The sequence below is a fragment of the Falco cherrug genome, chromosome 8 (assembly GCF_023634085.1).
Source record: "Falco cherrug isolate bFalChe1 chromosome 8, bFalChe1.pri, whole genome shotgun sequence".
NCBI lineage: Eukaryota > Metazoa > Chordata > Aves > Falconiformes > Falconidae > Falco > Falco cherrug.
Window position 1 is genome coordinate 19354509 of NC_073704.1, and position 26445 is coordinate 19380953.

Here is a 26445-nt window from a genome sequence, read left to right on the forward strand (position 1 = left end):
TTCAAGCAAAGCATGTTTTCTGCAATGACAACTTCAAAGGAACTTGTACCTGTTTGATGAAGAGTTGAAGATTAATTTTACTCTAGTGAAGTTAGATTCCTTCTGCAATGAGGCTTTCCCGAGCAAGTATGAGAGCAGGGCCGGATTTAGCTAGCTGCTAATCACCATCAATGCTCTTTCAGTAAACATAATTTAGTCAAAGAAACTTTGAGTGGTGCACAGACCTTCTGTGCATCACGATCCAGCAATTATCTCTCTGTTTCCCTTCTAAGTCAAAATTGCATTTCTTTCTGAGGCCCGAAGTTACTCCTCAGAAGGCACCATCGTACCTAGAGCTTTACGGTAGCTTAGTCTAAGCAGGGAAGTTTTTTCCTCAATATTTTCTCAGTTTTACTCCTCAAGTGCTCAGAAATCCATGATATTAGTGTTTACGGATTATTTGAATGCTGCCATAAGCCTCCACCCTGAAAGACACTGACAGTTCATCTGTCTACCAGCAGCCATTTAGCCCCTTGTCTGCAGTTACCGCTGCTGCTGCTGCTGGAGCTGAAGACCTGTAAGAGCAAGAGACCTTGGTATAAGACCTATACTTTAGATACATTGAATATACATTAAAAAACACTTGCAAGTGAAGTGTTTCTGAAGCATGTTGGTATGCAGTTTTATATTCCACAAAAAACTTGATTGTTTTTCAAAGAGCATGCTTGGAACTTTGAGGTTCTGTTCTGGAGTTTTTTGATTGTTTTTTTCTTTCAGAACTTCAGTGGGCAATGAAGTTATGTCAATATTCTGATTGCTGAATTTTGCTGCGATGAACTGTTGAACAGGCTGCTATATGCTCATAGCAGCAGTATTTATGACAATCTAATGAAAAAACACCCTCATAACATTGTGTGTATTTGCATACAGGCCAAATTAAATTCAATTACATTTATTGAAGGTGTTTTGACTTTCTGTAAGAGTTAGCTGTACTCCAGTCTCTTTTAAGAAAAAAGTTAATAGTTCACTTCTCAGTCTCCTGTTTTGCTGCAAATTAAGGGAAAATCCTCTTGCTTGGTTTTAGTCTGACGTGGAGAGGCTTGCAGATGTTCAACAAGCTACCTATATATCACCCCTGGATGTGCCCAGTAGAACTTCACTGCACCTCTGGGTAAGGTACACTGTACCCTGAAAAGATTCAGAGTAGAAATGTCACCTTTTACAACACAGCTTGTACAAGCTGAAATTAAAATGAACCGGTGCAAAGTATAATATTCATAAGCAAATATTTTGAAATTATTATTTCATCATAATCAAAGTGCAACAGCTCTGTTCCTGAACGGGAGTTATTTTTTTGTACTGCAATCTGTATTAAGGGTTTATCCAAAAATAACACAGGAAATACTGCGTACAGTTATTAGAGCAAGGCATTTCTGGCAGATTTCCATGGCATGCTCAGAGTCTGTGAACTGGCCTACATTTGTCTTTCATTTAAAAATGTGGAAAAGATTCTTGGTAAGTGCTGGCTACAAAAGCTCAAAGCTCTACCTACTGAGCAGAGGGCTGAAGAGTCACAAGCTAGTTAAACAAAGGATATTTATAAATTTGCAAGTAAAAGTGTCCTGTGTTAGTGATGTCTTGCTTATACAAGACAATGGATAATAAATTATTAACCGAATGAGGTAATTCCATTTCCTACTGTTTCCTGCTGTCTGTAACAAGTAATTCGAAACCTGGGAATTTCTAATTTCTCAGGAACAAAATGCCATCTAGTGGTAACTGCTGAATATTTTGAGGAAATACTTTTTATATTGACATAAAGTTTTCATATATTTCTTCCTGATAGTCTACATTTTACAGCACATTAAGCTCTTGAGAGAACGAGATAGAGAGGCTGCGGAGAAGTACAGCATCCCCAAGCCTGCGCCTGGGGAACTCCCTCCCTTCCTCTGCTGCCAGTCTTGGTGGTGGAGCTTTCCCCTGCTAAGGGTTCAATAAACTTCCATACATAGTTGGCAGGCTGCGCCTTGGTGTTACTTGATAATAAAATACAAAAATGTTGATTTGATCCAGTGCTGTATGGAAAGAGCTGAAAGCCACCTCTGCTTCACTGACTGTTCATCTCTCCCTCTTCTGGTGGGGGGCTTTTCCCTCTGGGTCATCATTCTCCAAGTTGCTCAGGGGAAGCCAGTCCCTCTGCTCTTCTAATGAGCTACCAGGGAATGGTATAAGCCTCTTCACAGCATAATTTGCCTACTTGACTCCTTAGAGAAAAAAAATATCAAAACTAAAATTTGGCCTTTAGAATAGGCTCCTGAAAAAGTAACTGCCATGACCTGTGTTCTGGAGTTGAATAATAGACTTTGCTTGTACAGCAAGAACAAATAATACAACGCCCATAATTTTATTTGAATCTATTCATCAGCGTAAACTGGGGATAGGAGTCAGCAGTAACACCCTGCATGTGATTTGGGCCTACTGGTGGAGATACTCCGGCTTTATAAACAGAGCTGACGGAGGAGAGCTCTGCAGCCTCTCATCTTTCAACAGTTTTGCACTTCATTGTGCTGGGCGTGGTGTTGGTGGTGTTTACAGGTCTGCTTTTTCTGTGCACTATTTGCATTTCTCCATCTACCAGTCTGTTACCCTGTTCCATTGCAAGATGCCCACAGCAGCACTCACCACAGCTGTAATTAGACTGAAGCTGTAATTAGACTGAGGGTCTCTGAGACGTATCCTGCAGGCTGGTGCAGAAATCTAATTTGTCCTGCTGACATTATTATAGAAATCGGTGAAGACGGTTTGATGGGCTGTGAAGGAGTTTGCGGATGGATAAAGAAATCCTTCATTTTGATTCTTGTTCTGTATGCTACTTGGAGTAAACTGCAGCAGACCAAGAGTCTGATTAACAAGGGCACTCACAGCACAGCTCACCAAGAGGGTAATTTGAGAGTTGGTGCTGCTGCAGGCTCGCTGCCCCTGCTGTGATGCCAGCACTGGCACTTGTGCACTCATCTGGCCCTCTGGGATGCTGCTGCTTATCTCCCTAGGCCACGGCATCAGGCAACGGCCAGTGCAGCTGCAAAGAAAGAGGAGAAAGCAGAAACAGGACTAGAGCAGCACGGGTTTAGGTGGGAGTGAATTGTCGTGGAAGCACGTTTAGGTAAGCAGAAGGGGAGGAGTTTGGGGAGCGTTGGCAAATGCAGTCTAAAAAAATCTTCAAATCTGTCTTGTTTGTCCTAGCTAAAAATACACGAGGAAAACCCTAGATCTGGGACAACTGCTTAAAGCCAGAATAGTGGCTTCTCTGAGTAACAGCTGCGGTCTTGCAGGTGGTGTGGCTGCATCTGCCCTTCACTCTCAAGTTTTCAGAGCAGCAGGATGCTTTGTAGAGGATACAGTTCTCCACAGGCAGAAAGAAGGTGTTCTGTTGTGCGCACAGGAAATAAAGGAAATCTTCAGAGCAAATGGCCATGCAATCTAATCTTGAAATAAAGGGGAAAGAATAGTGAAAACAATCTAATTAGTAATAATCCATCTGAACTTTGCATCCACGTTTTCTGAAACTATCAAGCTAAATACAAATGTAAGTGAATGGGTATATAGTGCCTACAGAATGTTTTTCATTCCTTCAAAGAACTGGACAGAGCACAGGCAATGTTACTTCTAATGTTTGGGTTGGTTTTTTTTTTTTAATCTGTGTATGGGTAATGATTATATGCTATAGAGGAAATTAATTTTAATGTTGTATAACATGATAATCTGGATGCTTTTGATTTTGACACTCTCAGAGAATAAACCAACTGCATTTCTTTGTCCCATGTTCCCTTAAAGCACATTCTTAAAAATATGTCCATCTGGGAGCAGAAAGGAGAGCAGTTTTCCCTTGGTGGACCAAAGAAGCTGTTTTCTAAGAACAAGCAGCAAATTGTCAGCTGAAACTTTGCTGCAACCCACAGTGAAATGGTGAGGGCCTGGCTCCCCCTGCTCCTGCATACTGTAAGGTGTTTGCCCAAGAGCTTTGCTTAGTTGCATCTTTTCAACACATATTTCCTTGACTTACTGGAGTTTAAGAAAAAAAAAAAAAAAAGGCAAAAAAAAAAAAAGCAGCTCTTTGGAAACTGCTTCCCTTATCGGTGACTTGCTGCTGCAGATAAACTGAATTCTGAAGTCATTGTATTTGCACAGGCTGAAAGCATTGGTATCATATCTCTACTGCATGTAGAAAACCACGAGGAACTGAATTTTGGAAGGATTAAACCAGGAATTAGTTTAATATATATCTATTTGATTGGGGTTTACAATTGAACTTGTGAGGCTGAATTCCAGACCTGAGGTTGGTGCGGTGATGTGCAAGTCAGATTGCAAGATCAGCTGTGTGATCTCTGCTTTTGTTTAAAATAAAGCTGCTGCGTGCACAGCTGGAAAGTCACCCAGTCTTAGTAATTGTCTCTGGCATTGCCAATTTAGGACCTGGATATCTGCTAATTTAGTTTTGCTCTGTTGAGGGGCTTTCCACGTGTCTTGGTTAACAATAAGCAAAATGTGCAGAACCAGGGGATGTAATTGTTTTATTAATAAAGAAAGTTTTATTAATAAAGAAAATAGTTTTTTCTCCTTTCCCCCCCTCCCCTCCTCCCTCAAAAAAACCAGTGACATCAGGTACAGAAAAGAGAATTTTCTCTCTGTGGGACACTTAATAAATTATGCTTTTTGGCACAGATAAAAGGCTCAGAAGGAATCAGGTAATTTTGTCCTTTGATAAGGAATCTTACTGTTGTAAACTTACAGTTCACTAAAATTATTGTGAGGCTGGCAGATCAATTAATGAATAGTGAAAATCTCAAATCCTAATTAAATCTCACTGTCACTTCCAGGATTGGTTTATCTGCTCTCCAGAAATACTTGGTTTGAATAGCTTGGTTAACAGGAAAAGCTATTGATCTCTTCAATAACACTTTAGAATCATTAAGAAGAAAAACTTTAATCTTCTTCAGCTTTCGAAATTGCTTTGGTTAATGTCATCTGTCTGTGACCCTAAAGAGCTAATGCTGGTCTTGAAAGATATTTCCAGTGTTATTCTGTGCTGCTTTTTGCACCCTGCTGCTGTTACCTGCATACTTGCAGAGTTAGCTGTTGTGAAGGAGAAAGGTACCACTAGTGCATGTGCTTCCTTGCTTGATTTGGAGGCGTTCGTATTCCCCTTCAAAAGTCTTCCTGGTGGAAGAAAACACACCTCTCTTAGAGATTTATTGAACTACAAGTTAGTTAGCTAATGCTTCGGCTACGTCAACACTTTGAGACTTGGACTTAAAAGCATCTTCAGGTCATTAAAGTTAATTCTACAAAGGTACTTAATAACTGGATTGCATATGTCTGTACAGCAGGAAATTCTCAGAACATTTCCAAAGTTCACTTCTTATTCATACAGTCCATTTTCTAAACTATCACATGAAATGCAGCTTCAAATCTGCTGCAATTTGCCTTACTAGGGCCCATAGTTCCTATGGGCACCCTTGTTCATGTAAAGCACGTTACTGAGCTTTAAAATACCCTTACGCATTTAATGTGCTCTAAAACTTAGACATTCTTTCAAAGAACCCTAGGTGTCCTACAGGATGCAACTCTGAGAAGTAAGTTGCATGGGATAAGTAATACCCTCATTAAAAACGTAATTTTTGACTGGCTTCAGTAACACATACATTGGCTTCTCTAAGAATGTAGAAATCGCTGTGAGGGCTCTGGTACTAGAAAGTACTAGAAAGTCAAATAATTGCACTAGGAGCATGCAGGTTCTATATAGCACTTCAGAACTGCAGGTTTGGGTTGCTTATGAGAAGGTTTAATTTCTTTATCTTCAAAGCCATCCAGTGGATCTGGAAGTGGATTCAGTAGATCTAAAGGCTCAAATGATTGCATGAAAACCATTGCCAGTTCTGTGGCATAGCTTATGGCTTCAGGTAGGAGCTCATCTTCTCGGGGTTAAAGACATTTTGAAAGTCAGGGCTAGAAGTATCTTGCAGATATTTTTACTTTTTTTTTTGTTTTGATGGCTAGCTTGTTCTTATTTTTTAGTGTTTATAGATGAAATTTTACTCAGTTTATTTCTAAGACTATTTTGCCAATGGCTTGCCTTCTGCTTTTTAACTTGCAATTATCAATTTTTTTCAAATACATACAAGCACTACTTCAACTAATGCCTTGATATGTATTTCTAAGCATGGTATAAAAAGGAAATATTATGAAAGTTAAATAGAAGCTATAAGCTGCATTTTACAGCCAGTATAAACACACTTGGGTGTTTTATAGCCATTCATATTATCTCCTTTGACACTTGAGGCTTGTCCCTAGGAGACAGAAAGCAGAAACTTCCTGGAATTTCTGTAATTAGCCTGTTCATTTCACTTAATAAAACAAGCAATCAAAACCATACTGCGTTTCATACACAGGGCTCTTAAAAATGTAACTTAGAGTACATAGCTTTTACATCTGCGCAGAAGTGCAAGTAAGTTTGAAATGTCCTAGTATTTTAATAATATTATTAATAACTGATTTGCATTAGAAGTCTATGCTGATGAGATATGCTAGTAAGTATGCACACAAGCAATAAGAAAGCTCATAAAAAGGTGGGTGTTAAGGTATATTCAGACCAGCTGCAAATAAAACCACCTTTTTGCAGTTATAGTTTAGTCACTTGCCTGTTTTGATACTGCTCACTCTAAACATCACCTGGAACTTGTTGCAAGAGGAAAGCTCCAAGTGTCAATGTAAACCCCAACAGGCTGAGGAGCCACAATTCACAGCGAGTGTGAGGGTGACCAGCACCTTCTTCGTGTGCTTGCACCCTCAGGAAGCTCACACCCTAACGGAAGGTAAGTCTCAGTTTGGCCAAACCTAACAATCTATATGACAGTGATTATAAAAGAAATTTGGGTAGCTGTGGGGTTTCCCTTTCCACATAGCACACTTCATTTTCTAATCCTTTCCCAGCCTCCGTCCTCAGACATGCGGGAGACAGGAAGGCCAGTCCTTCCTCCGTACAGCTGTAATGTTGCAAGTCCCTGTAAGTTTGTGTTTGAAAGTATTAGAGTTTGTCAATGTTTATTAAATTAATAATAAGGTAAAGGTGAAAGCTTGGAAGAAAATAGGAATGAGGTGGTTCTTGTCATGAAAGGCAGGGCAGGATACCTGTCAGGGAACCTAAGCCACCTAATTCAGAGGAAAAGAAGGTCTACTTCAGCAGTACCTAGCCCAGCATTTTCCATTCTCCAGCCTGCTTAGGTCAGCAGTGTCAGAGCAGAGATGTTTATGAGGGGGGCAAAGGTGGATGTTCTTGGAAAATGCTGCTGGTTTTATCTGTTGAATGGGGAAAGCTGGCTATGAAGAGCAATTTAGGTGGAGGTTTTCTTTTTAATGGAAATTACATCAAAGATTAAGATCATACGATTTTGCCAAGATACATAGATAGCATCTACTACATCCTACCCATAGTACCTGTTCATGTAATTCTCATCACATTTATGCGCGTCTCAGAAATCCAATTAAGGGGGAATCATAATGTAAAAAAAGTCCTTAAGAAGTATTTTAGAAAGGACTTTGCTCTGCAAACATAGGCGATTGAGGGCTTTTTTCCTTTGATGCAGTTCCATTTAAAAATGGCATAATCTCGTAACATCAGTCTAAGCACAGCAAACTGTTTAGACATTAAGCATATAGCTTGAGCTTAGTTTTAAAATTAAGATTGTGCTCCTGTGTTGCTTCCTCGTAGACCTTGTGGCGTTCACTTCTAGAGGACCCAGAAAAAAAATCTAGCTTTTAAGGTTGTCACCTATGTCTGTTAAACACTTTTCATGACCCAGAGAGCCAAAGCAGGCATGTTAAGCCCATTTTTCATTTCACTGATGTACATCACCTACTGTGTACCTAATTGCTCCAAGTGGTTATGGGATATAGTGCAATTCCTATTAATCAGGGTAGGATGCCAAATGTGAGTGTCTAATGTGGTAGCTGTGATTTAAAACAGAAGCTATGGTGGATATGTTACACATATCTCACTTTCTTTGGCAATGATTATAAAATTCAACACACAAGTTCCTCCTAGTAACTGTTACTTTGCCACTCTGTACCCTGTCGATAGAAGGGAAAAAAAATTAATTACACCAAAGCCTACAGACTAGCATAGATCCCAGTAAAACACTGATCATGTCTGGTTTGCAAAGGTTGCTCCTAGCAGCTGTACTTGGTGCAGGGATTCTGTCTCCCTCTATGTTTGTACAGTTTTGGGTAATATTGTGTTTAAATGACATTGCCATTAATAATGAAGATCAACAGCATCCAAAAGATAAGCTCAAATGCCAGTTCTCTCATCAAAGGGAGAAAGATTATCCAAAAGACTGGTAATGTGCAATGACAATTCTGGGCTTGGTGACAGGCTTGATGTCATTTTCAAATAACTGTCATCTATATAAACATTAATTTTAACTAGCAAGCTTTGGTAGCCAGTCTTCAGACTTTTTATTGATGACTTTTAAATTAGCTAGAATAATTGAATTTATCTTACTGAACAAGTGGTAAAAATCCGCCTTGCCGTTTTCCAAGGAGTTTTGTTGCAAATACTGTGAACTCTGAACCTGCCCAGTAAAGCAGCCCTTGGCCGCCTCCCCACCTGACCCACAAACTCCCAGCAGTTACACATTAGAAGCTAAATTAAATTCTGCACGTGACAAGGCTTCCATGGTGCTGTTTTCCTGCTGTCAAGGGGATCTGTCGCAGGAAGACACTAACTGTCATAAGATGCTACCCCTATTCATCAGTAACATCTCACTGCGTCTTCAACTTTACTGTTTCCCATTAGTACAGGACAGCCTTAATTTATGGGGTTTTTTTCTTCACACAACATTTTATTTACTAGCTGGGAAGCTTTCTTTACAGTTGTGTATAAATCTTTAAAAATGTCAGTGATTAATTTTAAAATCTCATTTATCACTATATGATTAGTGAATTAGTTTAGGTTTGAAGAATAAATGTCAGGTAATTAGAAGCAATTTTGTACCAGACCCTCAGACAAGGTGGAAAGGCCACTGTGGAAAACAGGCCACTGAGGAAAATGAGCCACTGCTGCTGCGGTGCTCAGCACCCAGAGTGAGGGGGCAAAAGGAAAGGCCCAAAATAAAAAAATCTCAACCACTGGAAACCAAACCAAATCCCAGTAATGAAATTTTACATGAAGAATGAAGCAGCAGTAACTGACTACAGTATTTAAAGAGCCTTGAGGCTTGGGAGACAAGGCAAGAAACCTACTGAGGGACAATGTGCAGGCCAGAAAATAGCATGTTATGTGTATATTTCTTTTCTGGAGACTTCATTCTTGAGGTACACTGTAAATACACCCCCAAATATTCCTACCAGGTGGCAAGTATAATGGTGCTTTTCCTGTAGAATGTAGTGCTAGCAAACCAATTTTGAAAAGGGCTTTTCAAGGGCTTAAGATCCAGAGGAACAAGACACCAAGCTCATCCTCGCTGACATTTAAATCAAGGTCTTGCAAAACAATGTCCTCTTTTGTGCTCTCTCCTGCAAAAGAGCCAATGTGTGAGCTGGGGTCTCTCTGAATGAACAGCTGCTCTGGCTGAAGAGGGCCAGGCTGGGGCTTTGCTTGGTAAGCTTCAGCTCTCTTCTAATGAAATTCCCAGAGTTGCAGTTAAATCATTGTTATTGCTGGTGCACTGAGATGTTCTGGCTTGATAAGGCATTATGTAGTTTTAAGATAATGTTGTTGTTAAACAGAAATTTCCATGAGGATTTCAGGTCCATTCAATAAGCAGGGTGTGGGGGAAGGGACCTTTGCCTAGTGAACTTCAGGCTAATTTGTTTTCTGATTTGCACCTTTGATTTCTTCCTGCTGTGTTAAGGCTATCAGCCTTTGTAAAAGCCAGAGTCACCATCAGGTAAAATACTACGTAACGTGTACGGCCACTCTCCTTGCTACCCCCAGCACCTTTCTTGTGCCAGCACCCGGGAGGGCTGGTAGAGAGCTCTGGGTGTGAGCCTACTAGCGAGGCCATTCCAAAAGCTGCTGCTGTTCTCTGCAGGCTGCTGGAGCCGAGGCCAAAACAACCTCCCAAACCAAGCAAATCATCTAATCAGAAATAATGATTGAGCAAAATTTGTTTTGAAAACTCAGGTCAGCTGCAGAACTCTTCCTGGCACAGTAAAATATGACTCTAGTAACTAGCTGCAAAATGACGAACATGCTTCCCTAGGTTTTAGCCATAACTGCATTAATAGCAAAGGCACTCTTAGACAATTGGAGTGACTAAACTAATTACTCAGACTGATCTTAACAATTCTAGTATTGATAATGCCTATTATGAAAAACAGCATTAGTCTCTCTAGACAGAAAAACATTTCTAATGTAAATATGCAATTCAGTAGATAGCAATAAAGGTTTTGGAGCAGTGGAAAAGTAAAAGCTGCTGTTTAATTGAAGGAAGTTGGAGTGAAAGCTTGGAATTTAATTCCAGGAAATGTAGGAGGCAAAAAACCCCATCTGTATGAAGATCCAACTTATTACCAAAAAGCAAAGCAAAACACACTGTGCACACAAAGGTCAAATCATGTAGGCAGAATGGCAAATATTTTTTGTGTTGCTTTTTTCAAAACCCTTTTTCATCTGTTTTCAACTCTTTTAGCTGTGCAATTAAAATATTGTTTCTCAGTAGCCAGCCGCTCAATAGACTTTTGCACTTTATACATGCAAAATGAAAATGTTTTGTGAAATCAGGCCCATCATGCTAGCATTCATTTGGGAAGGAACAAAATGAAGGAAACGATCACTCTGGGATAAAATGTTTATTTTTTTCAACTTTGCACACTAAGCAAATATATCAACATAAAACCCCATGTTTTGAAATATTTGACAGTCATAACAAAACCCCATGTTTTTCCTGTTGTATTAAGTAAGATTTAAAGATATTAAAAACTCTCTCACACAATCTCTCCCTTTTGTTCTCTACAAAAACATTAGGCTGAATTCAGAGTATGAAAACCCATGTGCCGCCAACTATATAAACCACCCATTTTTCAGACAGACCTTTATGTTTTAGCTGCCTTGTTAAAAGAAAACATATTTTATGTACTCTGTGACCCTGAGTCGCATTCCCACAACTGGAACCATTAATTGCAGTGACTGTAGATGCAGCCTCCACACATGCCCTTGCTCTTTCAGACTGTCCTATGGCAAAAACCTTGACGCTTGCCTCCCAGAGCACACCCGCTGTGGGAGCCACCACAGGACCCCAGGCAAGGGCGGGACAGGCTGTATGATGTTCATCAAAGCACCTGCACAATCTGCCTGCCCTGGCTGACATCTCTGAAGCCTCTGCTGAAGTTTGTGGATTTGCGCAGCTGCAATGGATTAAATTTGAGTAAATAATTTGTGTGAAATGTGCTCAGGCTGGATTTGAATTCTCAGCACACACAGCTTGCAACTGAGAGACGAAGTAATACTTGAAAGTAAGAAACTACTGTTTCACTAAATGAGAAAGGTCTGGTTGTCTTGCGCATCCTGGGGAAGGTCTGCCGTGCACTAGTTAGCGTCCGTTTTAAATATCTGGTTTCAGGTTAAAAATGCAAACTATAAAGGCACGATGCTGACTTTTCAATTAAATGCTTTTTGATCTAAATGTACAGTCCTGGACAGCAAAAATGCCGGCAGCCGGGCTGGCTGACATTTCTCGCACCAGAACATCTTGAGAATTCCACAGTTTTGCTCTCTTCACGCTCGCTGGCGTTTTAGCGGAAATTTTCATCTTGCTTTAAAAACGCCGATGTTTCTCACAAGACCGTTGGTTCTTCCCGCGCAGCAGGTAGGCACAGCCCCGCCGAGGCTGAGGAGGCGCAGGCCGGCCCTGCTGGGCCCTCCCCAGGCACAGCCCGCTCGGCGCCGGGGCAGCCCGGTACCCTGGGGCCGCTTTCCCCGCAGGGTCTCCTCAGCGGAGGGCAGTCGTGCGGGACGGCCCCGGCGGGTGACCGAGGGACGAACCGTGTGAGGGAGGGGACCAGGGCCGCGGCCGAGGGGGCGCCGCCGGCCGCCCCGCCTGAGGGGACGGCGCTTCCCTTTGTGCCCCGGCGGGCGGCGGGCCGGCCGCGTTGCCATGGGAACCGTCCCGGCGGCTGCGGCGGGAGGAAGGCGGGTCGTGTGGCGGCGCAAGATGGCTCCCCGAGGCGGCGGGCCGCAGCGTGAGCGCGGGCGGAGGGGGCGGGAGGGGGGAGCTCCCCGCCGCTGCCGCGCGTCCCCGTCCGCCGTCCTCTGTTCCCCCCCCCCCACCCCGCGCCCTGCCCTCCCCTCCCCTCCGCCCCGGGCCGCGGCCGCCCCGCTCCGCCCCGCGGCAGCAAGTGGCAGCGGCCGCCGGTGCCGCGGGGCGCCCTGACAGCCCCGCGCCCAACTTGTGTTGCAGGCGCGCCCCGCCGCTGATGCGAGAGCTGCCGCGCCAATGCCAGCCCCGCGCCGCCCGGCCAGCCCCCGCCGCCCCCCGGGCCCGCCCCGCCGCCGCCGCGATGGCTCTGACCTTGTTCGGTGAGTAACCGCCGCCTCAGCCCGGCGGGCGCGGGGCTGCCGGCCCCCATTGTCTGCGCACGGCAGCGCCTGGGCGTGGGCGCCGGCCCGGAGGGCTGCCGCAGGCCGGGGCCCGCCGCCCCGCGCCCCGGGCGGCTGAGGAGCGCAGGGTGCCCCGCGGGCAGCCCCCGGTGCCGGGCGCGGAGTGGAGCCGGCTGCCGGCCGGCCGCGGCGGGCGGGGGCCGACCAAAGTTGCGGCGCCTCAGCCAGCCCCGCGGTCGCCCGAGGAGCTGCGCGGCCAAGGCGCGGGCGGGCGGACGGGGACCCCGCGCCCCTGGGTGCGCCGGGTGCCGGCTGCGGTGGCCGCGACCGTCTGTCGCGTTCCCGCGGCGGTGTTTAACGGCACGGGCTGGTGGAAGGACGGCTTGGGAGGTCGGGAGCGGGCTGTGCCCGGCCTGAGACAGCGCGGGGAGCCGGTGTGTGGAAACTCGAGTTTTAACTGTTGAACATGCGGGGCCTCTTAAGTGAGGGTAAAGCTTGCTTATGCTTAATATGCTTAATTTTACAGTGGGGGGCGAGGAGGGGGGGAAGCAACAGACTGCTTCTAGTAAAGGTAGGTAAATGCAACAACTCGAAAGAAAGCAGAAATTAGCATGGCTAACATCGGTACAGAATAAACAGGATAGCCGGGGTATTCCTTCTGGTAAGAGGCTTGTGCACCAGAAGTGGTTTCTAGCGAATAGGTTTAAGTGATGATTTGGAGTCTATTCATAGTGTTCAGACTGTGGATTTTACTTCCCATGTAAACAAATTGCTCTCTTTCATTCACCTCGTGATTCTTGGGCTGGTACAATTTATTATAAGAATAAACATGGTTTTACAGCTTTTCTTAAAATTTGACACCTGCTATATTATTATGGCATATTAAGCCCCATCTAAAAACGAGTTTAGCACGTGTTGCAAGATAGTTCTCCGTCGATAACATCTATGCGGTATTTGATTTAGCTACGGTGCTGTCCCTTGAATTTGTATTTCCTGACTGAGTTTTTCAGGATGCGAAAGGTAGTAAATTGTAATTCACATTGCAGTAAACTGTCTCAGTCATTATAGGCCTGATCTTGTTATTGAGTTCATGTAAGCCCCCAGACTTCTGGAGGAGTCGGTGCAGGTAGGGGGGCCCTGCACGTTGACAGTGGCAGGGCTGGCATCCAGTTCTTCACCTTAGACCTGCAAGTCAACATGGGGTGCTCAAATGGCAGATTGTCTTTGTGAAATAGCTTCCTGTGCATATTACATTGTATATCTTTGTAATTTCAGCTTGTTAGGAAAAGGCATAGGTGGTTACCCAGGCGCTCAAGGACCACTTAACCAAAAATCAAAGTTTTAAGCTATTAAAAATACACACTTTTCTCATGGTGAGTAGTTAATGTGTCATTACAATCTTTGGCTCCAAAAATTAAGAATGTTTTAATTTCAGCTTTTAAATAAAGTGGTACTCCAAAGTCAGGAACCTGGGGTTTTTTTAAGCTTATGTGATTCTTTTTTCATTCACATGTATTTTATCTACTTAATGACATTTTCTGTTAATATAAATCTGCATTACGAAGTAAATTGAATTAGGTGGTTTTGTGTGCAATCACACCTGTTGTTAGAGGAAATGACATTGATACATGTAAAAGATAATGAGCAGAGACGATAGAGTGGGGTACCCTGCTGTGCATAGGTTTTTAAACAGTATCTTGCCAAGGGTAAAACCTAAAGATTTCGTCCTTTTAAGAAAGCACAAAGTGACGATAAAACAATGCAACATATAAGGCTAATGTGTGTCAACAAATGAATGTGGTGCCTTTCATAAATATAAAATCTTTACAGTATGTCTTAAACTACGAACGCAAGAGTATAAGTGGGAGTTCTGTAAATGCAGAAAATGTGCAATATGTTTGCAGATAAGATTGTGATTAACGTACGGTTGAGTTAGCACAGCTTACTGTATTGCCATGTGTCCTCTGAGCTGAGGTAGCTTGCCGCACTTTGTCTCTTAGTATATAACAAAGACGGACTACAATATGCTTGCTTTGAACCTGAGGAGTGTTCAGGCTTTATCCTGAATTTTGGCTGCCTTTGGATAGTCGCATATTGAGTTACTGCACCAAAGCTGACCCATAGTAACTCATTAAAAATATAACTCACAAAAGAGCATTTTTAAATTTGTTTCAATGTAAGCCCCTACCAAAGCAACACCAGCAAATCTGGAGAAAGGCAGAATTAGTCTGTCTGAATAAATGTATCTGTTTTGAGGGATTAAGCAGCTATAATTGTACTAATTTAAATTTACACTTATCTTGTACCAGTAAAACTGTTCTGAGCAAACTGATCCTGAGGGAGGTGTTTGCTTTGCTTCTGCTCATTCACATAATTTCTAGGCTGAATATTGCATATTTTTTTTCCTAACCCATAATGGTATATCACAGTGAACCAAATTTCACACATTTTAGGGCTGCTTCTAATAGGATGTGCTACAAAGTGTATAAAACTTGAGATAAATTGCCATTTCAGCTTGAGGGGGGAAATCTGCCAAGTTTGCTGGGTCCTTTTCAATTAATGTGTGTATGGATGTGAGCACAGCAAGAGAGAGGAGAGGGATGGGAAGTGTCATAACATGCTTTCTCCATGCTCTTGATACTGTTTTATGGCTATTTTGGTGCATAGTCCAAAGATTGTACTGAAAGGCGGCGGAGTGACGTGGATTCTGGAATAAAATGGACTTGTAGTTATCAGGTAGTTGAGAGGTCAAGGATGCCTTATTTTTTCTACTTGGCAGAGTGGTTGGGTTTTTCCTGTTCCTGTTGGAGGTTGCGCTTTGCTGCTGTCCTCAGAGCAGCACCATGTAGCTGCTGGAGCACTAAATGCAGTTTGCACCTTTGAGGTGGCACCTTGAGACTCTTTGGAAAGTTGGTTGGGAAAAAAAAAACAACAAACTTCTGGTGTATCAGCATCATTTTGATGCAAAAAAAAAGGCCGTTACCCTTGGACTATATGTGTCTCCTGACTTCTTACTCATTTTCAGTTACATCTTATTGTTCAGATTATGATGCAACATCAAAGCACAAAGGAGGGAAATGTTAACACTCTTCGCTTTCTCAGCCTTAGTTATTTCAAAATTTTTCTCTTCATCTTGTCATATGCTCCTAATCAGGACCTTCCAAAGTGTCCTATGCTGACTGTTGGCTGTATGGAAGGTGACAGGGAGCTGCCCATATTCTCACAACACAGTTGTACATCTGATGAGTCTGTGTGTGGTGTGGGTTATGGGGGAGAGGAGGTGGTCAGCTCCACAGAGATGGAGAGGGGGAGCTGCCCCTGTTGGAAGCAATCAGAGATGGGAAAGCATGGAAGTTTTAGCTGTTACCGATCAACCATGTTGGCTACTTCAGGCAGAAGTGTTGCCCCAACAGGGTTCATAACAAAGTTACGGTGGCAGAAATGGCCTGTTGTGACCATAGGTGGTCACCCACATGTGACACAGATTTTTGTGGTACCAGTAGAAGTAGGGTTTCGGCAGTATGTTGAGTTTGTGTTCTAGTGGCCAAGCACTTCGATCTTGTACTAGGACTGCATCAGCAGAAGGCTGAAAGACAGTTAGTATTGAAAAAGTGATCCGAGAAGTGTGTATGTGGGGGGAAGCCGCCTGATCCTGTTGTTTGTTGCAAATAATAGATGTGATAAATTTTATATTGGTGAATTGCCTACCAAGAGTTGATGGGGATTTTGAAAGCGTCTTTGTTCACAAAACAGTGCCAACTTTCACACCCAGTGTGTGTAAATGTCTGGAACTTGAGCAGACATCCAATTCTAGTGCTGTTTTTTGTCCTATAGCAGATTCACATTCCCTTACAAAAGCTTATGGTGATTACAGATGTAGCCTCCTTTTTCTTTCTAACCATTTCTTCCTGCTTTCTGCAGCAGCTGGAATGGCATATTAACCACTGTCCTCTGCCATTTCAGCACAAAGTCCAGTGGCTTCATACCCAGCCTTTGTGGAACTGGGCTGACACCACTTGCCTTTTAGCAGGGAAGGAGCTGAAGGATACCCACAGGTTCTGCTCCGCTGAATCCCTGTGAGGCGTAGCAGCTTCAGAGAGACAGGAAGAGCAATCAGTAACGTTTCTATGGCTAGACTTCCTAGAACCCATCTGTTAATACCCTAAGCTGTGAGATCTTTCGGTGACATGGCTGAGGTGTGTGCTGTAATTCCACTTGGATGACTCAAGTATGGGAAAGATAACAAACAATGCAGAGGAAAAAGGAAGTGTTAAGTTATCCCATCGCTACTGCTGTTTGCTTGTGTCTTTGAATGTCCTGAGACATGTTTAAAGAAAGTCAGCTTTGTACTTTGAAAGAAAAATAGTTTTATGTTACATTTTAGTGCCTGTGAGTTGTCTTTAAGTTTTATGAATTCCCTTTCTGTTCATTTGTTTGCTTATCAACTCTCTGGTGTGAACAAAGGAAGACTTTTCAAAACGGCCAGGAGAGATCTTCATGGACATATTTGTCATTAGTTATTCATGCTCTTGCTTTCTTGCCTAGAGCCTGCCAATGGATAAGAACTCACCCTCCTGAATATTGGTTAAGAGATGAGAAGTGAAGCAATTCTCTTTTAATCTTTGAAGTGCTTGCACTCTGATGAGTGGGTACAGATGAATGGGATTAGAGACAGAGCTATAGTCAGCATGACAGATAGGGTTATTTAAGGAGATGATGAACAAGGGCAGTTTTAAAAGAAATTTATAGGGAAAATATCAGATGGAAAGAAACAAGCAATACACTGCTACAGGCAGGAAGGGTAGGGACAAAGAAACCAATTATACTTCCATTTCAGGTGTCCATATATTGAAAGTGCATGCAAATATTAATTTGCCCACTTAACAGAATTCATTTCCACAGCTGTGAGCTCTGGTGTCATACTGTACAGAAGTAATTTTCTATGAATCTATTTACTACTATCGGTATGAAGCAAACCTTTTGAAGTAAGTTCTTCCATACTTGAAATGCTAATTAACAAATTACTATTTTAAGTCCTATGCATCTGTGATTACTGTGCTCCATGCAAACTGTACTTACTGTCTCATGGCTGCTTTGAAAGGTAGGATATGCTAATGTTGGTACAAGCACATATTTTCTAATGTGACAGCCTTAGAAAGAAATTAAATTAATTAATTGTTCTCTAAATAAATGTTTTGCTTGCTTAGGGAAGGCTTTTAAATTTTTGAGTGCTTGGTTAGCTTAGTCACAGGTATATAGAAAGTAAATGTTCCTTTAAAAATGGCTTTCAACAGGTAATGCCCGTGGATTCTCTGCAAGATAGGAAATACTTAGAAATTATTCAGCTTATTTCTTGTGTGATGTGCAGAGCCTCCTAAGAAGACAAAGTAAGCAGATCACCTACAATTCAAGTTGTTCTGTGTGTCTTTATATGTGGCCCTGAACTATGCTTAAAACTTGTGGCTAGCTGTGACAGTAAAAGTTTACTGGCAGAGCCCTTGTAACCCTGTAAGAGTCAGTCTGTGCCAGAAGGGTGTTCTTTGAATCTATTCCTTAACTGAAGTAGGTAATGGAAGTGTTCATGGAATTGGAGCATTTATAGTAGGGCTTTTGTTGCTACAGGGAACATAAATGTGGAGTGCTGTAGGAATGGTACCCACCACTGATGCTTCTAGGCCAAAAAAAAAAAAAAAAAAAGGCGTAAAGAATTTAATTGCTCATCTTACGCTCTTGAAGCTATTTTAATAGTGAATACATACCCCACATTGCACTGCCTATGCTAGATCTTTTTCAACAGTAAAGCAGTGAATTCAGAGTGATCTTTTCCAACCCAGTTGCAGTAGGTATTCTTGAAGTGCTTAGCCCTTCCTTAAAATACTTGGGTTTCATTCAGTACTGAGTGATACAGGCTAATTTTCAAGGAGATTTAAGCATTCAACATCTACCCACAATAGGAACTTCAAATAGTCTAATTACACAAAATAATTTAGGGACATTAGTACAATGTTTGAGGGTTTTTTTAGCAAGATGTAAAAATGAAGGTGATTTCTTAAAAATGGAAGCCATGTGAGAGAGAAACTAGATCTTCCGTCTTCCATTCATGTGTCTGGGAGGCAAAGTGTCCAGGTGCTGAGAATCATAAGATTATTTTCTTCCAGGTGCTATGCTAACCTTACCTAATTTGTAGAACCTAATGAAGCAAATAAAGAGAGCAACTGTGAAAAGGTTTTGCTGGCAGTCCAATCTCAAGAAAAAGAAAGAAAAAAAAAAAAACCAAACAGAAGGAAAACCTGTATAGGATCTGGGAAAAGAAGATGCATCTATTAACTAGTCAATTGCTATTAACTGATCACAACACCAGGGAAGTGATTTGAAAACTTAGAAATGAGGATGAAATAACTTCAGCCATGGCTTCTCAACTTAGCATTTAGAAGTCTGCTTCATGCAGTGGCTGGCACGAAATTGTGTTTTCTATTAATTTTGAATATTGTATAAGAGTCTTAAGAAATCTGAGGTTTGACGATTGTTGCTGAAGATGGAAAGGCCAGGTCCAATTGTTTGTACAAGTAATGAATTAAGATAAGGTTTTGGAATTTTCGCCAAGAAGTTCCTCTCACGAGATCATCAGCTCAGGCACACCATTGAAAAAATGCATCCCTTTCCTCCTTGGCATCGAGTGACCCACTATGAAGTGGAGTCAGTCTGCGTAGTACAGGATCTCATCCAATGGAATGTGAAGTGAAATACACTCTGGATCTGAGGATCCAGGAAGAGTTCTCAAGCTTTGGTGCTGCACGTTTCACATCAGCTAAGGACTGATGTTTCAGGCCTAAATCTGGGTTTTCTTCTATTTGTTTTTGACTCATCTGATCCTTTCTGCCTTGTTGGGTTTGGGGACTTTATTCTGTTACTAGCTCTCCCCAAGAGTTCTTAACTGTTTTTTTTAGATGTACTAGAAGATTTCCATATGATAGAAAGCATGTCTTAGTGTCAAGAATGTGTTTATATACAGTGGCAGCACTGTAGTTATGAGTTAGATACTACTTTAATCAGTAAACTCAAGGCATAAACCTAGTACAAGCCTTTTGGAAGACTGTTATTTTTGCCAAATGAAAGCACGTTAATCGGGATGCTTCAAGAGTGCAGGCAGGCATAGGTGACTTCTCTTGCAGTGTAACAGTCAGCCAGCAACGCATTGTTAGACAAGGCTTCTGCGTTTTCTGAAACTGGGTCTTAGGAGCTGCATCTCAGGCTATTTAGCTGCTCCACCTTGTGGACAGAGATCGTTCGGTTCTGCAGCAACGTGTCTTCAGACAGAATGGAATAAAACAGAGCCAGGACCTGCCTCAGGGGCTCTTTTGTAGTTATTAACAGAAAATGAGATGCTTCCTGCTTCCTTGTAAAAAACATAAAGTGTCCTAGTTGTCATTTCAGTGGGGTGGATTGTATCTGCCTTGTATGTCTTCATAAATGATGGCAGAAAATAAAAAACCCTCTATATTTTGCTTTTTTTTGATTCTGTCTTGAAACAAGGAAAAGTGTAATTTAAAATCACTGAGATATTTGGTCTTCTGAAGCATTTAACAATACAGCTAGGACTTCATAATTTCATGGCATCTGGGCCTCAAGCACCCTCGCTAGCCAGACCCAAGAAGATGCTGAGAAGAGTTCCTGCAGTTCTTCACGGGTTTAGCTGTATGGTGGGTTAGTGGGTCAATGTCCTGGTTCTAGTCAGGGGGAAGGGCATTGATCACACCCAGCTGGGAAGCCAGCAGTATCTACTGCGTGTGCAACAGCCCTGTGAATGTGAGAGAGCTGATTGGCATATGACATTTCCAGCACTCAAAATATTCATCTTCTGTCTGAACGAAAAACGTGATGTTCCTGAAGTGATTTCAGTTACTGGAAAATGTGTTCATAAAATCCTGTTTATTCTTGTGGGAGTCTGATTTCCATGGTATATTTTGATACATTTGTCCCCAGATATTTATTTTTTTTTTGTGACTTTGTTAGCAGTTCTGTGATAAGCATCATAGAGAAACTGTCAGGGGTGGTTGGCTTTTGGTTAAAAATTTTGTTTATTGCTGATAGAATGTGGTCTGTTTTTTCACATGACTAAATCTTAGTCTCCTGGAAGAATGTATTAGGAAAACTGTATCCCCAGGTTGCGGACCACTGTTGTAGTTACAAGCTGGACCTTGCTGCACTTTTGGTCTTGGTCATCTCTGTGAAGAAGCCCAGTCACATCCATTTTTGGTGCAGATGACAGGATCTGACACTGTTGAATACATCACGTGGTTGGGGCTGGATGTTCCTGATGCTGATGGGAAGTGGTAGTTCCCTCTCTGCTGCACTCCTCCTCTCCATCTCCTTCCTGCTTCCTTTGTTGCAAGAGCAGCTGCTTATAGGTAGCCTTGCCATTTAAGAAGCTGAAATAAAAACATTGTTTCTGACCTTGATCAGAAACTGAATGTCCTGGAACAGCTTGCTTGTGGGAAATTCCTACTCCAGAAGTAAAGGTAAAACAATATTTCCTAAATACTGGAATTTTGTTGCCCACTGCATGGTGGTCTGCTACCATGGCTAGCAGAGCCACAACTGCAACCATTTAAATTATATAGCAAGCATGATAGAGCAGCATGTAGTAAAGCCTTTGAGTACTGCTGCAGCAGTAGAGAAGAAGGTATGGAATTATTCCTCATGCAGAATAAATGGGGGACTGTGAAAAATGGAGTAATAGTACAGTTCTGAAAAGCAAACCCAGTGCTTTAGTGTAGTACCTTGCTGCCACATTGGCCGGGTACAAGTCAGTCTCCTCAATACTGAATTAGTATCTGATACATATACAATCCAGAGCAGACTATAAAAGTTGCTGATAATTATTTGGTAGGGCGAGTCTTCCATACTTTTTTATTTGCACTTTATGGTTTCCATATGAATCTGGACACAATGCTTCAGTGCAGTCTTGGATCATTTTTCATTAAAACACAAAACAACAAAAAACCCAAACCAACAGAAACACACACGCCACCCCCCAAAAAAAAACCCAAACCAAAACCAATAACAAACCCCAGAAAAACCCCAAACAGGATATAGTTCTTTCTCACCTCTGCCTTACTGGCTAAACATGCACACACAGGTGTATCGTCCAATAAAGAAAGCATGATTTTGACACAGCAGTTAATTGTACTGATTTCCTTTTCAGGTTTTTTCAAACAGTATATTTATAAGTGGGACTTGACAGTGTTGAAAAAATCTTCACTGGTTTAATAGAAGCAGAGAAGTATTTAAAAATAAAATAGTGATCCTTCTGGTGAGAAAACGTTCAGAAACTTTGGCATATTATTTCAATATCAGAGTTTACATGGTAAAGGTATTACGTCAGGTACTTTTTTATTGAGTTTGTACATAACAAAGTAAATATTTGCAAGTATGTGAAGGAAAATTACCATCCTAAAAACAGAAGAGGAGGAGGTAACATCACAGAGTGTTTCCAACGGTGAGTTCATATGCGTATGGCTGTGCTATTTGCTTTATTGTGGTTTTGGGGGAGCTTCTGGCTGCACTGCATATCTGCCCATTCCACATCATGTCAAAGCAAGCTGTGGTCACAGCATCCCTGTCTGCCCCTCCTCAATGGCAGACCGGCAGGTTCATCAGTAACTGAGTGGAGCATCTCTTACTCCTTAGCTTTTATTGAAAGTGCACTGTGTTAAGAAGATATCCTTGACTCCCAGATGCACCTCCAACCATATCAGACCAAAGCAAGATGATAATTTTGTCCTAACTAGCTCTTCTGCAGGTTCAGAGTTTGCAGGAGGTGAAATGTAGCCCCTGTGTCACTGCTGTCCTGAAGCATGGTGAGCCCTGGGGTGGGACAGATTATGCTGTGCTCCTGGGATGGTAACTCGCAGGGATGCCTCCAAAAAGCCTCTGAGATGAGTGAGTCTAAGGGAGAGCTCACACTGGCTAACTCAGCTGCTAAGCTTGTTGGCATTTTTTTCCACTTAGTAGAAAGGTCTGTGAGAAGCAGGAAGAGCTTTTTTCTGCTTCTTAAATGCTTTGTTGATGGGGTAGCTCTTCTGTTAGTCATGACTCTTAAATATAAAGACTCTGCCTTTTTTGGAAGGCATCTTTCTTCTCCCGTTGCTGTGCAAGAGCAGCCATGGAAGACACAGACAGGGCTTGCTGTGTCTCAAAGCTGTATTAGCATTTGCCCTTATTTCTGTACGTAAATCCTTTGTATTTCTCAATTGTCTCAGACAATTGCTAGCAGCATTCTGGGAGTGTCTGTATTTGTTTTCCCATGCTGCCAATTGCCATGATAGGGTTCTTTTTATAAAGCCAAAGTGGAGCTAAAGACACCAAAAGAGCTGTTACCTAGAGAGGCAATGCTGGCTGGGGGTTTATTGAGTTAGGGAGACTTGGGAATAGAGATACTGATCTTTGAGCTGTAGGGTGATCTCATCTACCTGGACTTCCGCTTCTTTCACCAGCAACTGTTCCTATTTTCTGTTGAGGCATCTTGTTCTTTAGGACAAAGTCTGTTTTTCACTTGTGGACAGTCCCATGGGATCTCAGTTTCAGTAAGGATGCATCAATATTCCAGAAATGCAGCTGATAATTGTTGAAAACCTCCTGTTTAACATGGTGCCACGATAAAGTGAGAGGTAATAAACCCACATTTCCATTATTTGCAGAGCTATTTGTCTGTCTTCTAATTAGTGGAAAAAAGGAGGAAGAACTTCAAAACAGAGACAAGAAAACCATCTGAATTAATTTTCTTGAGGGGGAAAGAAACGTATGGAGTTGCCCAGAAAAGGACTTGGAGGTTATCTCTGAGCATTGATCATATTGAGCTTTCCAGACAGCTCTCCTGTTCCCTCTGGGCGGCGATAAACCTTTGAGCTCAGCTCTCCTTTCAGCAGCCTGTTCCCAGCTCCACTGCTCTGCTTTCATCCACCCAAACGCAGAGGAAACAGGACAAACTGGGGGCCCATGCAGAAAACCTGTGCTTGCAGAGCTGCTAAACCACATTCAAGATGATTGTTTGGCTGCTGTTCCAGCCCCACTTTGCACTGGGTGGTGCAAAAGAGGACCCAGAGCACAACTTCTCCACGGACTGGACCTCACACCTGCTCGTTCTCCTTTTCCTTGTTCCTGCCTAGTGCAGCAGGTGAACTTGCTGAGGAGGAAGAGAGTTATGAAAAAGATGGATTTAATGCTGTAAACTGGGTGAGGCTGATTGGTAAATACCTTTTGCTGTAGTTATCTGACTGCACTTGTAATATTGAGCCATGGAATTGCCAAAAAGGAATGTGAAGTTTTCTGCTTTTCTACCTGGAACATCCTACCTTGGGCCATTGGAGGCCTCTTGGATGTTTTGTAGGAGAACAGGAAGAGGTAAGGAATGACACTTGCAGCTTTCAGACTGGGGAAAAGCTCGCAGCAACTGCAAAATTACTTTTGGTGTAAAATCTTAATTCCAATTCAAGAAAAGGCATCCCACCATGTTGTGTTCATTTCCCTTTCCCTGACACTGCCAATAATGTTTTTAGGAGTTTCCTTCGTGACACTGTACAACGATCATGGTTCCTGGCAAGGGTACTTGGTAGTCTGTCCTCCTTCCAGCCATGAGCGTTGATGTATATTGCATCTGTTCTGGAAATATGGACGTAAATACAAGCCATATTTTTGCATGAGCAATGGTGTGTATTATTGACGACTGTTTAAGAAAATGAAAAATCTGTTTGTAATAAGTATCGTAATAGGTTTGTTATAACTCTGATGGTCTGAGAATTTAAATTGGTCAAGTTTGGGGGAAGGAAAGGCAACAGCTTCTATTAGACCATCTGACACAGAGGGAGATGTGCTTTGGAACATGTGAGTCCATCTTGAGGCCAGTTATAACAGCAGTCAGAAATCAGATCTGCTCTTAATTTTCTCCAGGTGACTCTGTTTTTTGCCTGAGCTGCTCATGGGTGGGTTTGTTTTGTTTTGTTTTTCCTTCAGAAGGCTAATGAGTGCACAGCAGCTATCTTGGTCTAAAATGCAAGGGAGGACAAGTTCTCAGCAGATTTTTACCGATGTGTAAGGAGGAAGGGTAAATGTTGTGCTCTTTCGTGGTTCAGCTTTTGGTAGAACCACAATGCTCTATTTAAAAGTGGATTTTAATGACAGAAAGTGAACATAAGTTCATTATCTCAGTGCTGTGTGTGGAAAAAAAAAATAAAAGCAACCAAGTGAATGGTGATAAAACACGCCTCCCCGTTCAGCAATTTAGGGCATTATGCAATGGATAGAGGGGCTGCATTTCAAACATGCCTGAAAACTCATCCTTTATTTAGGGTCTCTTCTGCTCAACCTTGACTAGACAGGCTTCTTATTCAGGGAAAGGGATTAATTTACAGCTAGAAGACACCTTTATGCCATATGATACTGTTCTTTTTTGTTATTAGGGTGACTGCTCAGAACATTTGTGTAATCCAGTTCCAATCAATATTCCCTGTTGGATACATTAGAGGAGTCAAGACAAAAATGTATTTTTGTGAATGCCTTGCGGCTGTGGCTATAACAGTTGTCACTGGCTTAAAGTTACATTAAAACTGATGTGCCCTTGTTGGTATTATTAATTTGGAAGAAGTAAAACAAGTGATGGGAAATGAGCTCAGTCTTTGTGCAGGCAGACTTTTAAAACAGAAGACAAAGAAGGATTTGTGGAAAGAAAAAATAGGAAAGGAAACATCGAGGGGTAAATGTTTTCTCCTATATTATCCCTCGCCATGGTTGAAATGAGAGCAGTGTAAGAGCGATAGCCTTGGCAGATATTTCTCCTGGCTGCCAAGCAGATTTCACTGACCGTGATCAAAATATTTTCTCCAATAAAAACCGGTCTGCATTTAAATCAGGGAAGTTTGATTACAGTGTTCAGGCTTGTGTTGCTTGATGTTATTCTGAATTCCTCCAAGGCTTTACTGTACTGATATAGAAGATACTTGGACAAATCATCTGTCAAATATAAAAGATGTGATTCATCCAATAAAGGCATATTTCTATCAGTTTTGAACTTGCAAAATTAGTTTGCAGAAGACCTTTCAAATAGCCCTTAGGGGGAGAATACAATACTGCCTAACTCATTGATCTAGCACTTTGGGGCCTCAGCCAGCCAGTCAGTTTTGCCACAGTGAGTTTAAAAAAAAAAATAATTGACAGGCTGGTTTTCTTTGAAATAGATAAATTAAAGAGGCATTTTTGATTTTTGACATTTTCAGTTGGAAGTTGTTTACTGTGTAAACCAGACATTCCAGGATACCTGTAAGTCTGTAGAGCTACCATAACTCCTGTAGCAATGTAAATCAGAGGGCTACAGATAGCTGGTGGCCTGACTCTGTTGTACCTACAGCTAGCCTGCAGAGCCGTGTCAGGCAGCAGTTCCCATCGTGTCTGTCTTTTCTCAAGATGAAGAGATGGTGTCCCTAGAAATGCTGAAAATTGGCTGCAGCCTGTTGTCTGGAGGCTGAGGTACCCTGGCTGGAAATGGGAAGTAGCATTAAATTCTGTCTTTGTTCAATGCCCACAAGGTGGCACTTGTCATCTTTTTACCTCTCTGAGGTTAAATTTTTATGCTTGTAGCAACGGTAAGAAATAATTTTAGAGGTTTTGAAACTTTTCTTGAACAGTGAGCTAACTGTGCTTTCATGGGAGGGGTATTTCCTACCCCTTCATTAAACTACAGGCAAGAGAAAAAGGACAACAGCTGTGTTTTGCTTGTTATCATCGCATATATGAAAATTCCAGCTTAAAATGAAAAAATGCATTTTAATTTTTTTGTAATGGAGGATTTAAAAAATATTTATTTGTCATCACTC

General features: G+C 42.1%; 1 protein-coding gene across 3 annotated transcripts in view; it reads left to right on the plus strand.

Moving 5' to 3' along the window:
- The first annotated feature begins 10943 nt into the window (after nt 1-10943).
- CHN1 (chimerin 1) overlaps nt 10944-26445 on the plus strand; it is a 103759-nt gene continuing 88257 nt past the window's right edge. Inside the window, exons 1-2 of one of the 3 annotated variants that reach the window (XM_055718312.1) lie at nt 11793-12219; nt 12438-12556. In XM_055718312.1, the coding sequence (XP_055574287.1) occupies nt 12454-12556 (103 nt within the window). In that variant the 5' untranslated portion in view covers nt 11793-12219; nt 12438-12453. Of the gene's footprint in view, nt 12220-12437; nt 12557-26445 lie in introns of all 3 variants that reach the window. The other 2 variants (XM_055718311.1, XM_055718310.1) reach the window with 2 other exon arrangements.